The sequence below is a fragment of the Anser brachyrhynchus genome (genome assembly GCF_964034855.1).
Source record: "Anser brachyrhynchus genome assembly, chromosome: 21".
Classification (NCBI taxonomy): Eukaryota; Metazoa; Chordata; class Aves; order Anseriformes; family Anatidae; genus Anser; species Anser brachyrhynchus.
The window spans coordinates 6,570,387-6,584,490 of NC_137714.1; the positions used below are offsets into that span (position 1 = coordinate 6,570,387).

Here is a 14,104-nt window from a genome sequence, read left to right on the forward strand (position 1 = left end):
TGCCTCCCTGGGGCAGCGCCTCTTGTCTACGCTGCCCTTTTGGGGGTTTCAGCCCAGCAGCACGCAGATGTCTGCGCGACCTCTGGTAAAACCCATGAGGAACAGCTACTTCTCCGGGGTTCCACAGGCTGACAGTAAATCAAAAAAAAAAAAGCCACCATCCTACAGGCAAAGGGGGTTCTCTGCTTGCCAAAGCAGTCGGGACATCTCTCGTTCAACGTTGTCCCTGTCCCCTCCGGTCCGTTAGAAGTCGTTGTGCAGCTGATGCTGAGCTGAGCACCTCCGAGCGATGGACTCGCCGCGTGGAACGAGCAGCCCCGAGCACTGTGCTGATGAATTGGCAAAGCAACTGATGATGATGTGTTCAGTAGGAGAGAACATCTGGCTGCCAGGGCAGCTCAGTTAACTTGGCTTATTATCGTACACCTCCGTCCTGAGCCTCTGTAGGTTACAAAGGAAGCTGTGTGGCTGCATCGAGACAGGTAAGTACCTTCCCCTCATCCCCTCTTACAAAAACAAACACAGGAATTACTTCCAGCTCAGACCTGGCACATTCTGTCGCACACCTTGCCAACTTCCACTCTGAAGTGAGGCATCGAAACTGCATTAAGCTCATGCTACAAAATTCTGTTCATTTTCAGAGAACCTGAGCACTCCCTGGCCAGTTTCCACCAAGGAAGACAGGTGCACATCCCAGGGATGACTAGAGGCCATGTAAGAGGCAGCCAAGCAGAGGCACAGGTCATTTTTAGTGCCCGCTTTGAACTCCCTCTGCAGCATCCTCCCTCCTCCTTATTTAGTCACTGAAGAGCTCTCACCAGGCATGAATGGAAGAAGAAATACCCCAAACATGGAAGAATCCACAGGTGGAAGCTGCTCTGTGGTAGTTACGTGAGGATCTCTGTTTTGAAGCTTTGTTATTCTTGCTGATCAGAGCTCAGCACCATTTCTGCTGACAGCTAGCAATTCTTCTGGCTGGCAGACTGAAGGATCTCTACCTTTCTGTTCTGAATATTTGTTTTGCAGAAGATGTCAGCTGCAAAACTGGTGAATGTTCTTTTTCTTCAGCGTGCAGTAGATCGTAGCACCATGTCTCTAACACACTTTAAGAAAACTACAGGAAGGGAGACAATTCTCTGCACTGCAATCTGCACGGGCAGCTGCCCTCCTGCAGTCCAGCGCTCTCCAGGCCTCTGAGAGCATCACACGGAGCACTTCTGTTCCTGGAACATCACCCAGATGAAACATGCAAGCGAGGACTTTGAGTGCTGAAGAAGGGAATATCCAGAAGCTCCTCAGGGGCAAGCAGGCTGAGGCAGCAGGCACCACACCACGCCTGACAGGCCAACCGGACCGTGCAGGCAGATGGCTTCTCCTCAACACGCATTTCTGGCTCTGGCTTTGTGCTGACCTGGCCAGCTGTGTTTGTCAAGAGCAGGAAGCGGGAGAGGTAACTTGCCTTATTGGAGCCTCTCGAGCTAGTTGATCCATCTGGCAAGCTCCACGAAGAAGGACCCGAGTGAGATGCGTGCCCAGGACCAGGCATGCTGATGACCAAGCATCGTCCACCCTCAAGATTTCGTCAGGTCGGTCATTTGCACTTCCCCATGAGGGATGGTTTCTGTCCTCACACTTCGATTCAGCTTGCTGAGTGACTTCAGAGCAGCAGTGCCTTGTATGCCCATCAGGAAACATTTCCACCTGCATGGATTAAGCTTTTGCAGCGACAATATGGAAACTGCAGCGCGATGGCTGCATACGGGAATATTCCTTCCTGAGCCGAAGAAAGAAGCACTACGCGGGCATGCCTCTCCCCAGGACAGCACCTTAGCTTTCTTTTAAAAGCAAAATGGATTTATCAAAAAAACTGCTATAAACGAGTCTGCCTTCTCCCAGAATGAACCCAGCGGCATCCGATTCCCACCAGGGCTGGACGAGGTCCCGCAGGCTTTGCTGAGACTTGCCCCGGTCGGCAGCTCAGCTCAGCCCCCCAGCAGGCATCTCCTTCAGCACCGAACGCTCCCTGTTCCTTTTCTCTCCCCCTCCCCTGGGCCTTGGCTCTCCACGGAGCTCCCCAACCTCTCCGCTCCCTTTGTCCCTGCCTGAAAGGCTTTTCCTGTGCTGCTGCCTGCCAAAGGCACCAAAGGTCTCACCCTGGCTGGCAGCAGAAGTGCTGGGGGCACCGAGGGAGGGTCCTCAGCCCCTGGAGAGCTGGGTGCTGCTCGCACCCTCCCGGCAGTGCCAAATGTTTCCTGACGGCAGGACTTTCACCAGCTGCAGATTGCTTATCAGCTCCCCATGCACAGTCCCACGACCATCGTGTTTCAGCCAACAAATCATCCTTGCAGGGAGAATTTTGTTGTCCTGGTGCGTACCCGATGCTGTCTTGGGCCATGCCCCGGAGATAAGATAGTTACAAGGAGGAAATTCCCCAGCCCACACAAAAAACCCAAGTGTTGGGGGTGGAGGGAACCACTGGGCAGGAAATGGGGACCAATGCTGCTTGGAGCAAAAATTAATAGGTTCTCTGTGCTGGATCATGTGGTCCTGGCAAGGGAGAACAAAGTTGGCATTGTAGGGTCCAGGCCCCAGCAGCAGAAAAAGGATTGAGGCACGAAGTCAAGGGTCAGAACAACAGCGTGCAGCCCTGTAGGACTCACAGATACCCGTCCTCCGTCCTTTCCCACCGTGGGGACTGAAAATCTAGCTGGAAACCTCAAACCCTTCTTGGTTTCACCTTACACATCTCGTCTCATCCCACAGAGCTCAGAACTGCAGGTAGAGAAGCGTGGAGCACAAGAAGCACGGGGAGAGGCCAGGCACCTTTTCAAAGGGCGCTTCCCCAACGCCCATCTCCCCTGGGTGAGACAGAAGCTGCCATTTTACTGACCCTTTCCCGGTTTATTTTTAAGCCAACCTTCACTCCCAGCAGCTTCCCTCTCCCTGCGTGCAGCCAGCTCTCTTCAGCTCCACCCCGGGACGCTCTGGTGTCTGCACTTCAGCACAACCTGCACGCCTGTGCACTGCAGCGCACGAAAGCCTGTTTTTCCCACTGCCTTGGGGGAAACGGGTACATCCGTGTTACCGACCCGTGCAGAGAGCGGGGAAGTACCGGGGTTGCTTTTCTGCGATCAATTCCGGTGACATTACGGAATGCAAAACATTAGCCATTAACCTCCTTCTGCAGAGGGTAGGGGCTTGCTTGCCCCCACCTCCACGTGTCCCGGCTGCGCTGGCGCCTCTGACCCAGGCTGCAATATTAAAGCAGGAATAATTGCGGTGAACACAAGCGAAGATTAAAGATGAGCCCAGAGGCTACAGCAGCTTGGGTCCTGAGAGGAGCCTTTTCCCAGCCACCACCATACACGATGTATCAGCTTAGAGCCGGCCAGCGTCTCGGTGCTGTCGACTTGTCTGCCGCCGTCCCATGGCTTCTTTGTGCGTTATCTCCGCATTCGGATGAGTCAGTGGGACATCAAGAGCCAGCATGAGTCCCAGCTCCTCAGCTCCGCCTGGCCGAACTGGTTTCATGACGCCCTGTGAGCACTTCAGGCAGGTGTCGCTCTCCAAATTCAGCTTGCTGCCTTCTCCCCTCCGGCGTCGGGCTCCGAAACAAGGGCAGCCTGCAGCCCGTGCAAGGAGGGGAGCTGGGAAGTGTGTGGGAAGGGGAAGGGGAAAGGGAAGGGGAAGGGGAAGGGGCCTCCTGCTGTGTCAGCGCTGTCCCTGCGGCCGTTTCCTACATCCTGGGGCGAGGTCGCGGGGTGGGGACAAATCCACATTTCCTGCCAAAATCTGGGTTTAGCCGGGAGGACAAAGGGGCGATGTTCTGAAAAGAAACCGAGCTGTGGGAAACTGCATTGTTTCGGGGATGCTGGAAGGGAGAGGGAACAGCAACGGGCAGGCTTCGACAGCCACGTCCTGCAAGGAGTTACGGGGGATCCTACCTTACCCCGGCCCTGCAAACGCAGCAGGACCGCGGTGATGTTCCGCGGGTGTTCTTCTCACGTGCGTGGGCATAAAAGGGCCTCGAAGCAAGCCACGAGGGTGTACGCTTGCATAACTTTTCTTTGTCCTAGGAGCTCTGATAGATCCCCTTCAGCTGCTCCCTGTGCCCATGGAGATGCGCTTCCCTGCAGCTATATATATCTGTAAGATCTGCATATGTAGGGAACTGTATTTTCGGCCCGACGACGTTCGGCGATTCAGCAGACAGAACCATATGTCTGTCTCCTCTGTGCGGTGTTAAATAAAGACTGGCACAGCTGCTTGGATGCTGACAAAGGACTACAAGCTATATATTTGTCTCTGCGTGGATCTGAATGCACGGACGTGTCGGCCATTCAGCTAAATTTTACCCCCGTAAAATATCCTCGTATCGATGCACCCAACCCCTGGAAACGCTGCACGTGCACATGTGCACTCACACACGTGTTCGCACGAGCTGTTGCTGTTAATAAAGGGTAGGGAACTTATTCAGCCTCGCTGTAGTGTGACGAAGCAGAGCGGGTATGCAGAGGAGGGATTATCTCACTCCCTGATGTTATATAATCTGTTTAGACTGTGCCACTCTGTGCTTATTTAAGGAATGAATGAGCACTCCACTCGGGGATGTGCCACCCATGAACCCTGACATCACGCCTTTAATCCCCCGTAACGAATATGCTGCTTTGCCTCTGCGCCGCTCCCCCACTCACAGACCACACTACGTCCGGCAAAGTCCTGCAGCACAACAGTTACTCTCAGGGACCACATGTGGGGGTTAGTCCCCAGTAAATTGAGTGATGGCTCGCTGCAGCGGAGCACCAGAATGCTCTTGGCCTCCCAAAAGGGAGCTGGCACATAAGCAAAGCACGCTTCCCCTGCAAACGTCTTCACAGATAGGGTAAAGCAAGACAAGAATGCAATTTTGGGGGCACGCCGCTGTAGATGTACACGCTGCGCTCGGCTAACCTTGTGTCCAGTTGGGATGGGCTGTGAGAGCACATCCAACCTTCCCGCTGTTTTTTTTCCTTTCTCCCTTCTTAGACGTCAAGGGCTGTGAGCTGAATTCCCTCCTCTGCAAACTGAGAGGCCAAAGGAGACCGCAAGATGCAAAAATAACAAGTCCTGCAGGTGGGTTGCTGTAAAACAAACCCTCCCCGGTACGCCTTGCCGTGCGCCCCGCCACGCAACAAGGCTGGAGCGCTTTGCCACGAGGTTGGGGCAATTACCGTGCCTTGTTTTCTTCGTTTGGGAGCCGTGGCTCAGAGGAGCGATCGGCTCCTGCAGCAACATGTGCGGCTTACTCACTGCTTCTTTGACCTGCGCTGGCGTTGGCTCACCTGGTTTGTCAGGGCAGATGCCTGCGTGCCTGGGCTCCGCTCATACGCACGGGACTAGCGGCAGAGCCAGTTTCCCCGCCACCTGGCTGCCATTGCAAAATAGATTGGGGATTATCAGTTCCGAGTGGCCTTCAAGCGCACAAAACAGACACGAAAAGAGCCTTCGCTCTTCGGCCTCCTGAAGGAGCACGGGCTCCAGCAGACCCTTCCCTTTTTCTGACGCTGTAGTAGAAGCAGGAACCCTTTTCCCTCCCTGCCAGCAGCCCGCACAATGGGCAGAACATTACGCACGACGCTTTTCCCAGGGCTGGCCACGATGGGAGCTGTGCCTGCAGTTGCGGGCAGCTCCTCCTGGGCCGAGGGCCAGCCTGGCCTGCAGCTAGGAATGGACGCGGTGGGGCTGCAGGAAATCAGCCTCCACCCTCCCAGTCCACGGGAATAATTATTCAGCATCCCAGCCCTGCTCCCAGCCCTCTGGGGTCCTCCAGGGAGCGGGGCTGGCAGCTCACGCTCCAGCTGCTGCGTACACAATTCACCTCCACGCAGATACACATCTCCTGGGGCTGTGGTTAAGCCATGGCCTCCATCCCCTTGGCCTGGGACCGAGACACAGTTCCCCAGTGCTCCGACATACAGGGAGTGCTGTAGCTCAAACTCCTGGACTTGCTTCCAAGATCTTAACAGAGCAGGCTCGGCAGTGCCTCAAAGAAGAGGAAGAAGCAATTAGAGAGCTACTGGCAGGTAAAACCCCAACCTCCTGTGCTGGCCAGGATGCCTGCTTCCCCCTCTCCCTCCAAGTCTGCAGTTGCTGGTCAAAGAGCTCGTGCTTCCTCTTCCTTCCCGCACAGGAGAAGTTTGCACGGCGTGGAGTCAGCACCGAGCTGAATCTGCCTTCTTTTTTTCCTGCTTTTTCTCCACCCCGTTTTGAAACAAGCTTTACAGAAGACAGGAACCACGTTCATTACAGGAGGAGCTAGCAACCTGTGCGTGCACAAAACACTTGGGGAACAGGAGCCAAGAATCTCTACAGATGTCTGAAATCAGAACACAGCCCTGTGAGGTACAGGAGAGCTGCAAGCAAGCAGGAACTCTTGCTCCAGGGATATCCGACCTGTCCCCAAAATTCAACCAAATGTGGACTGCAGGGCTGTTTCTAGGGCTCTTTTCTTTCTCCCAGCTAACTGGACTCCCAAAGCCAGCAGCAGTCTGCTTTTTTTAAGCAAAGCCAGTGCTGGGAAGCCAGAAAACCTCATGGTTGCATTGGCTTTCCTGCTGCAAAAAAATTAATACTGTGGCTGAAATTTCAGTGTTATGAAACCAGGTTTTAAAGAGACCGCCGCCTGCTCAGAAGAGCTTGGGATTGCAAAGCTCTTGGGCTTGATTTTCATTCTTCCTTCCCCATCTCTGCTCTCCCACCGCCCCTGGAGAACAGGGCAGTTTCGGAGGCTTAGCGTCGAGGCGTTACGTGGTCAGCCATTTCAGGCACCTCGAGGTGCAGCAATTAACACTGTCTTACTCTACAAAGGCTACAGGAAGACGCAAGCTGGCGGGGAAACCGGCTCTGTCAACAGCTCCATGTATCTGCACGAGGGTGGGCAGACTCTACAGCATTGCTTCCCATCACCTCTAGCTTCCCGAGTTTCATCGGTGTGCGTGGCAAAGGCCGCGGAGCCATCCCTAGGCTGCGCAGCTCGCCAGCTGTGCAGTGACACTCGTTTCAGCAGGAGCCTGCTGAGAGCCCACGTGAACGAGGCTACCGCAAGCAGTGGTTCGCTGAACTCTTACCCTGGGTGTGCTCACGCGGCCACACGGCAGTCCTTCGAGGACCGGGACTGGAAGCCGGAGGCGCTGCGTGGTGCCAAGGCGACCAGCAAAGCTCAGCTACTGAGGCATGTGGCACTCCGCGAGGAAGAAGGGATGGCTCTCCCACAGATCATCTCAACAGCACAGATTAGCTAGCATCAGCATCTCTCCGCCGCATTACCTCTGGGTCTAATTACCCTCTTCCACCACAGGGTTATTGCTCTTTTGTTTTTACCCCCTTTAGCAAGCTTTGCCAACCAACTTGCAGCCCTCTTACGTTCCTTATTACAGCTAGACAACTAGCAGCTGGTGAAACTCTGACCTTGGCTTTCTCGGTGGCTTTTGGCCATCCCAGGAGGCAAAACCATACTTAGCATGTGAGAGACGAAGCTTACACCCAGCAAAACTTCTGGGATCACTCCGAGTGAAGAGCTTTCTCCTTACGCTTATCTCACGGCAACCAGAAGGAGAGCCGGGGAGAGAGAAAAATGTCAGAAGAGTGACTGAAGAGGTGATTTTCATTTCCCCGCAAGCCACACGCATCCCAGCCAGCAGAAGGACACGGGGAGGAACAGCTACTGAAAAGGAAAGCGACTTCCAGCTCCCACGCTGATCTGTCAGACAACCAGGAACATTTCAGTTTGCAAACGTCCTCACTAGGTACATACACAGTCACACAGCAAAGCACGCTCCACGGGGGTTATTAAGCTAACAATTTGCCAAATTATGGAATACCAAAATTCCCCTTGTCTGCGTGCTACACCATGAAACTTGTGAGCTCCATCTCCCATGAGCAGGCTCAGACACCACATTTCAGCATTTAATGCTATCCACTGCAAACTCCCGGCTTCTGTCTTCCGCCAATTTTATCCTGGCAACCACACCAAAAAATTCCCTTGCTGATTTGGAGCGTTGGGAGGAAGCCGGGGGGTTCTAGCTTCAGACCCTCGGCCCTTTGGGATACTCCGCTCGTGCAGTTCACAGGTCAAAGCTACTCAGGAAACTGCTTGCCAAAAATCTGGCATGAAATACCATTTAGGACGCCAACCCAGAGATCTCAATTGAGTTCTCGCCCAGGCGATTCTCTGCTACTTGGGGAGTCTCCCTGACGATGACTGAATAAATGAATAACCACCTTCAGATCTGCCTGCACTAACGCAGGCTGGACTGCAGCTTTTCCTTAGCACTTCAGGATTCCCAAGGCAGCTGTGATGTCAGGGAGCCACAAATTAAGGGATTTTTGCTTCCATATGTTACCACCTCCGGGGGAAAAAAGCCCTGCACCATGCGAGGGCCCTGCTGTGATCTGCTGTGAAGCTGCCACGGCTGAAATGCAGCGCAGAATCATTCAGCAAGCAGGCTTTTTGGGGTGATGCCACCACAACCACAGCCTTGGTATGGCACAACAAGTGCACGCGGCGACAAAACCACGCGTGGAGGGACGAGCCGCCCTGCTAGACTGGGGACGGACCCTGCCATAAAGCATCCCCCAGTACAACTCCAGTAATGGTCCCATTTGAGGCCTGGGCTCACTTTGGAACGATGCTGAGTAAGCGAGGCTGCAAGGCAGGAGGGGACACGAAGCCTCACTGCGAGCGGAAGGCACCAGGCTGAGGCACAGACATTTGGGGGCTGGACGGACAGGACGGACGGCTGAAACAGGGCGAGCATCTCACGGCTGCGAGAGGAAGCAACCCGACGGCGACACCTCTGCTTTGACTCTCCCCTTCGCGTACTTCAGACCCTGTGACTTTAGAAGCGCAGTGCTAAAGAGTGAGAAATGGAATAAACAGATAAGGGCAGGAGTCATGATTGATACAGATAATGCCTTGCTGCTTTTGCGATAGTATCTTCTCTCTCGTGCAAGTAAAACAGCAAGTGATGGTAATTGTACTCATTAGGCTCCGATTCAAAGAGAAGCTCTCTGTGGGCGTATCTTCTTGTGACTGCAATCGGCAGCAGGGATCTTGCTTACATAAGGAGCCTTGTGTAACGAAAAACAATTCCCAATCAATGCCTGTGCTCTTTTTGTTAACCTGGTTTAGTTAAACAGAGGAAGTCTTCCTGTGGCCACTCTGGGTGTGATTTCAATTTGCTTTTAGGTGACTTCAGCTAGTAAGTCTGGCTGACATCAAACGGCACGTCAGTGGTGTGCAGAGGCAATTAACACCAGCCAAAAATCACACAAGCTATGAAGATCTTTCTGCAGAGGCCTTCACTAACACATGCTCACACAGCACGGACGCGTTAAAACTGGTTACGCCAGCTTTAAACTCCTCTACCTCAATCTGTTATCAGACCTAGCAAGAACAGTTTGAATAAGTGCTTTTAATTCTTCCCGTTCTGTTTGAAACACCCTGGTGGGAGTTAGAAAGTATTTTCTCAAGGTACTTGCTTTTTTCACTTTCTTTTCCTCTGGCAAGCGGCAATTTCTTGCCTTGCACCTTTCAAGGAGCTGGAATTCCTTGCCTGAATTTCCCTTTGCCCAATGAGAGCCACAGGACCGTGCAGGCAGCGCCCTCAGACAGGGCAAGGACCTGCTCTGGTGGAGCTTCTGCCTCAGTGGCAGGTTTTCTGTCCCTTCCAAGAGGCACGCGGGTCCCTCGGTGGCCCGGCTGGATGCACGGGGGGTGCTGCTGCTGCTGGCTGTCCCCTCGGGTGGTGGCAGCCACAGGAGGTCCTCACGAGAAGACGCCAGCAGCTGAGAGCACACAGAGCCTGCTGGATCCCCCAACACACAGCGTCCTCAGGGACGTCCAGAAGGGAACCCTGACCTTTCAGCAATTAATAGGGTTAATTAATAGCAACGGCGACAGCACCAGCAGCGCTAGGTAAGGACATAACCGCTTATTTCCCTCCCCCGTGGGAATTACCACAGAGACATTTGGGGTTTCCTACCCGCAGAGCGCTGCAGCCAGGCCCGACCCCTGCGATTTGTTCCTCCTCCACCCTCATCCTCCCGAGTGTTGCTGACACCCGGGTCGGGCGTTGATGTCCCTGCCTGTCCCTGAGCACCACGAGCAGCTTCTCCGAGCGAGGAGGGGACGAAGCTCGAAGCTGGGGGTACACCTCGGGACGTTGCCCAAGGACATCCATTTCGCACGGGGGAGCCAAGTGTGCTCATCGTAGCGCGACAAATCGGGTCAACGCGGGGCCGGGCAGCAATGGGGTCGTCGCTGCATCACCCCGACCACTGGAGCCAGGCAGAAATGGGTTCCTAGATTTCCCAGGCTACTGCTAGCTAACCAGAGGGCTCCGCGGGTCGGGGAGATGAAAGCCACAGCATGGACGGGTTGCATTCAAATGTGCTAGAACTGGTCTTTCAAGGTACTCACATTTGTTTACTGGAACAGAATCTGCGTGTCTCTACAAGATGCCCCACAGAAGTAAGGTTCGCTGCCAGCCTGCTGAGCTGCACGCACGGAAGGGATGGAAAATAAAAGTTTTCTTTGTAGCAACTGGTCCCTCCGAAGCAGGAGGCTGGGACGGATCGCTGCGTGTCGACCGCTGCTTTCACTATTTTGACGTGCAACTGGATCCGATTGCTAAAGTAGACTAGTTTGGTAGCCTTATTATGGGATGCCTGATACAGTGTGTGTTCATGCCTATGTAATTGTTTGGTGGTTTTTTTCTTTCTCCTCTGTACAACAATCCGATCATCCCCGGGGCTCAGCACTGAGGGGAACGAGGCTCTTGCAAACCACGACACAAACTCTCCTGGCTGAGGACCGCGACGGGAAACCCGTGTCAGTTCTTGCCGCTTCCCCAGAGCCTTCCCCTGGCAAGGGGCAAGTCACATTACCTGCTGCTGTCTCAGTCTCTGCTGAGGAGGTGGGCGATGTGCTACCTTTTCTCGCCTCATTTTTATCTATACTTTTATATGTCGCTCATTTTGCATGGTATTTTAGTTTTCGATAGTTGCAAGCTTTTAGGGATGCATTACTAGGCATCTCTGCCCCGCGCTAGGAGGAAAGCCCATCCCTGACACACAGCTAAGGGCTCTCTTGTACCATCAACGAATAATTGTAACACAAGAACTAATTAAAGAGTTGGGAGGAAGAAAAGTACACGAGGAGACTAAACTCTGTACCCCTTGAGAAAGTCTGAAGAACTGTATTTTGGTTTTGGTTTTGCTATAGGCCCGCAAATGTCAGTACTTTGTCACTGTTTCAAGTGGTAGCGGTTACAAATTCCCCTGCTATACGTATTGCAGCCCTCCTGAAACGCACAGGCTTACTTCTCCAGCCTAATCTCTTGTTCTCCCTTTAGCAGGCAGACTGTGTCTAGCCATTGGGGAAATAGTTCATAATTCCGTGCTTAAATAACTGGCTTTTGATAGAGGTCCAGCAGAGTGCTCTGAGGGCTGTTTTGTTTTTATGGATGGAGCAGACAGAGCAGAATGATGCTGCCTGCATACTAAGAAACTTGGCCCGGAGCCCACACGCACCAAAGGCAAAATAAATAAATAAACATATCAATCAACCCTGACGTCACCGGGAAAAGGGTCACTGCCATGTGGAACGAGACATCTGGACAGTGAAGTCACCGCGCTGGAAGGATGCCACTGAGCAGTTCACATGCTCGGCAGCACAATGGGGTAAAATGACAGTTAAAAAAAAAAAAAGGGAATAAATCCTAATTGATGCTAAGCGAGCACAGGTTTAAAGACGGAGCTTCGTACCTCCTGCAAACCTATCCGTGCATCTAACTTTTTCCCAATCAAAAGCTCCCAGGACACCTAAATAAGACCAGCCCGTCACCTCACACGGTACTGTCCTTTACACCTTCAGAAACAGCTCTGGAGCAAGCAAGAGCAGGATCTCACCATGCAATTAGAATCAAAATGCGGGGAGGACCCTTCCCCCAGCCCCGCAGATCCCCATAGCCGGGGTAAATTCGCCCCACGAGCGGCACTTGCCCAGGTATTTGCGTTACCTGCAGCTGCACGCAGCCACGCACACGCCTGCAGAGAACGGCAATTGTTCGGAGCAGCCACGGCACCAGGCCACCGCAGCCTTTTGTACGGAGCTCGCATTCCAGGAAATTATTTTTAAACGCACCGGGAGGAAAATGCAAAACCTTCCGTTTAATAAACAAAACCGTTCAGAGAAGGTGCAACGAGACACGTCTGCTGAGAGGGGAGCTCCCTTGGCAACTCTTGCCCCTGCCCACACGTCCAAGCAACTTGCTTGTGCGGGCTATTGTCTCTTTCCTTCTGTCCCCATCCAAGCACGGTATGGAAAGCAGCGGGAGATCGCCGGCCGTGGAAGCTGCCAGCTCCCCCCTTTCTAGCACCAGGACATCCTGCCCCATGCCGACACCTCGCCAGGATGCTCCTGGCATCTGCACCCAGGCCGCGGAGGCTCCTCTGCAGCCGGGGGCATCGGTGCAACCACCCGATTTAAACGCAGCACCGCCAAGCTCGAGTCTTTGTGTTGTCGGAGCCCGGATTCCTCCTCCAAGACCGCTAAACCCACCCCCCCCCCCAGCCCTCCGAGAGCTGGGGATGGGAGCGCTCGGAAAATGTCCGCGGGTCTCGGCGCCGGCTCCCCGGGCGCTCCCCGGGCGCTCGCCGGGTGCTCGCCGGGTGCTCCCTGGGTGCTCCTAGGGGGGGGAGACTCCTCCAGCCGGGCTCCCCAGCGCTGTCCCCCGGCAGCAACCCGCTCCTCGAAGCGGCCCCAGCTGCGGCTCCGCATCCCGGAGCGCCGAGCGCTGGGGTCCCCCCCCCCCCCAGAAAAAAAAAAATTCCTGGGGCAACGCCGCTTTCTCCCCCTCCACCGCCCCCCTTTCTCCCCGGGCTTACCGGAACCGGGGCGAGTCCTTGATGCACTCCTCAAACTCCACCGTCATCCTGGCTGCTCGGAGCTCAGCGGAGGAAGCGCATCGCCCGGCGGCGGCGCAGCAAGGCGCGGCTCAGCGCCCGCCCCCCCGCCGCCACCGGGAAGGGCCGGGCGGGGGGCTCCGGGCAAAGCTCCTCAGCTGGTGCCGGGCTGCTTTTGCAAAGCTCCCGGGGGGCTTTGCTCACCTCCGGGGGTTTGGTCAGCTTCGGGGGGGGGGGTTTGGCCAGCTCCGGGGGGTTGCCCAGTTTTTTTTTGGGGGGGGGGGGTTGCCCGGTTCTGGGGGGGTTGCGCAGCGCCCGCCTGCCAAACCCTTGGTTTCTCCCCTCTAAAGCCCTCCCCCCAAAATCCCAACCCGAAAGGGTTGGAGCCCTTCGCCAAGTCCAGCAGGCTCAGGGCTTGCCCGTGTCCCTGGGCACCCTCTTGGGCCACCCTCTGGGTGAAGAATCGGTGCCTGACACCCAGCCCGAGCCTCCCCTGAGGCGGCTGCACGCCCGCTCCCTCGGGTCCTACCGCCGGCCACCGACTCGTGCTAATTCAGTGGTTAAAAATAATTTCTGGCCAGAATGATCTTGATTTTTAAAAAAAACCATTCTGCTGAATCTCAAGAAAGCCCCCTATTTAAAATACAAGCTACCAAAGGGACCGTTTTCTCAGCTAAAGGCTATACAAGGTATAAGTCTTCCTATTTTTTTCAAGGTTTCCTTGATTTTTTTTCCCTAGCTTGGGACTACAAACAGATACTGGGGATCTCCAAAGGACCAAATAGGCAGAAAACTAGTAAAAAACTTAACAGCCAGCCGGAGGTGCAGCCCCTCGCCTGCACATAGGGTTTGCCACCACGTTGTGGGTGCTGAGGAAACAGATTGACCTGTATAGGATGCACGCAGCAATCCCGTACCAGTAGTGTCAAAAGGATTGGCACCAATCCTGTTACAGCTTAATCTAGTTTTTAATTTTCTGCACACAGTGGATTTGCTGCTGCCATCAGCCATGCAGGAAATCTGCAGTAACTCCGCCGAAGCCAATGTAATCACGCAACATCTGGGCTTGTGGGTCCATGGGAACAGATCACATTTGCTGCAGGACATGGCAATGTAATTTGGCATGGATAAATGAGACTAATTACAATGGGCTTAGTTT

The 14,104-nt window shown here is 54.3% G+C and overlaps 1 protein-coding gene across 4 annotated transcripts in view; it reads right to left on the minus strand.

Moving 5' to 3' along the window:
- ACAP3 (ArfGAP with coiled-coil, ankyrin repeat and PH domains 3) overlaps positions 1-13,283 on the minus strand; it is an 80,376-nt gene extending 67,093 nt beyond the window's left edge. For 2 of the 4 annotated variants that reach the window (XM_080563881.1, XM_080563879.1), the window contains exon 1: positions 12,928-13,283. In XM_080563881.1, the coding sequence (XP_080420007.1) occupies positions 12,928-12,974 (47 nt within the window). In that variant the 5' untranslated portion in view covers positions 12,975-13,283. The remainder of the gene's footprint in view (positions 1-12,927) is intronic. The other 2 variants (XM_080563882.1, XM_080563880.1) reach the window with 1 other exon arrangement.
- Between the last annotated feature and the right edge of the window lie 821 nt (positions 13,284-14,104).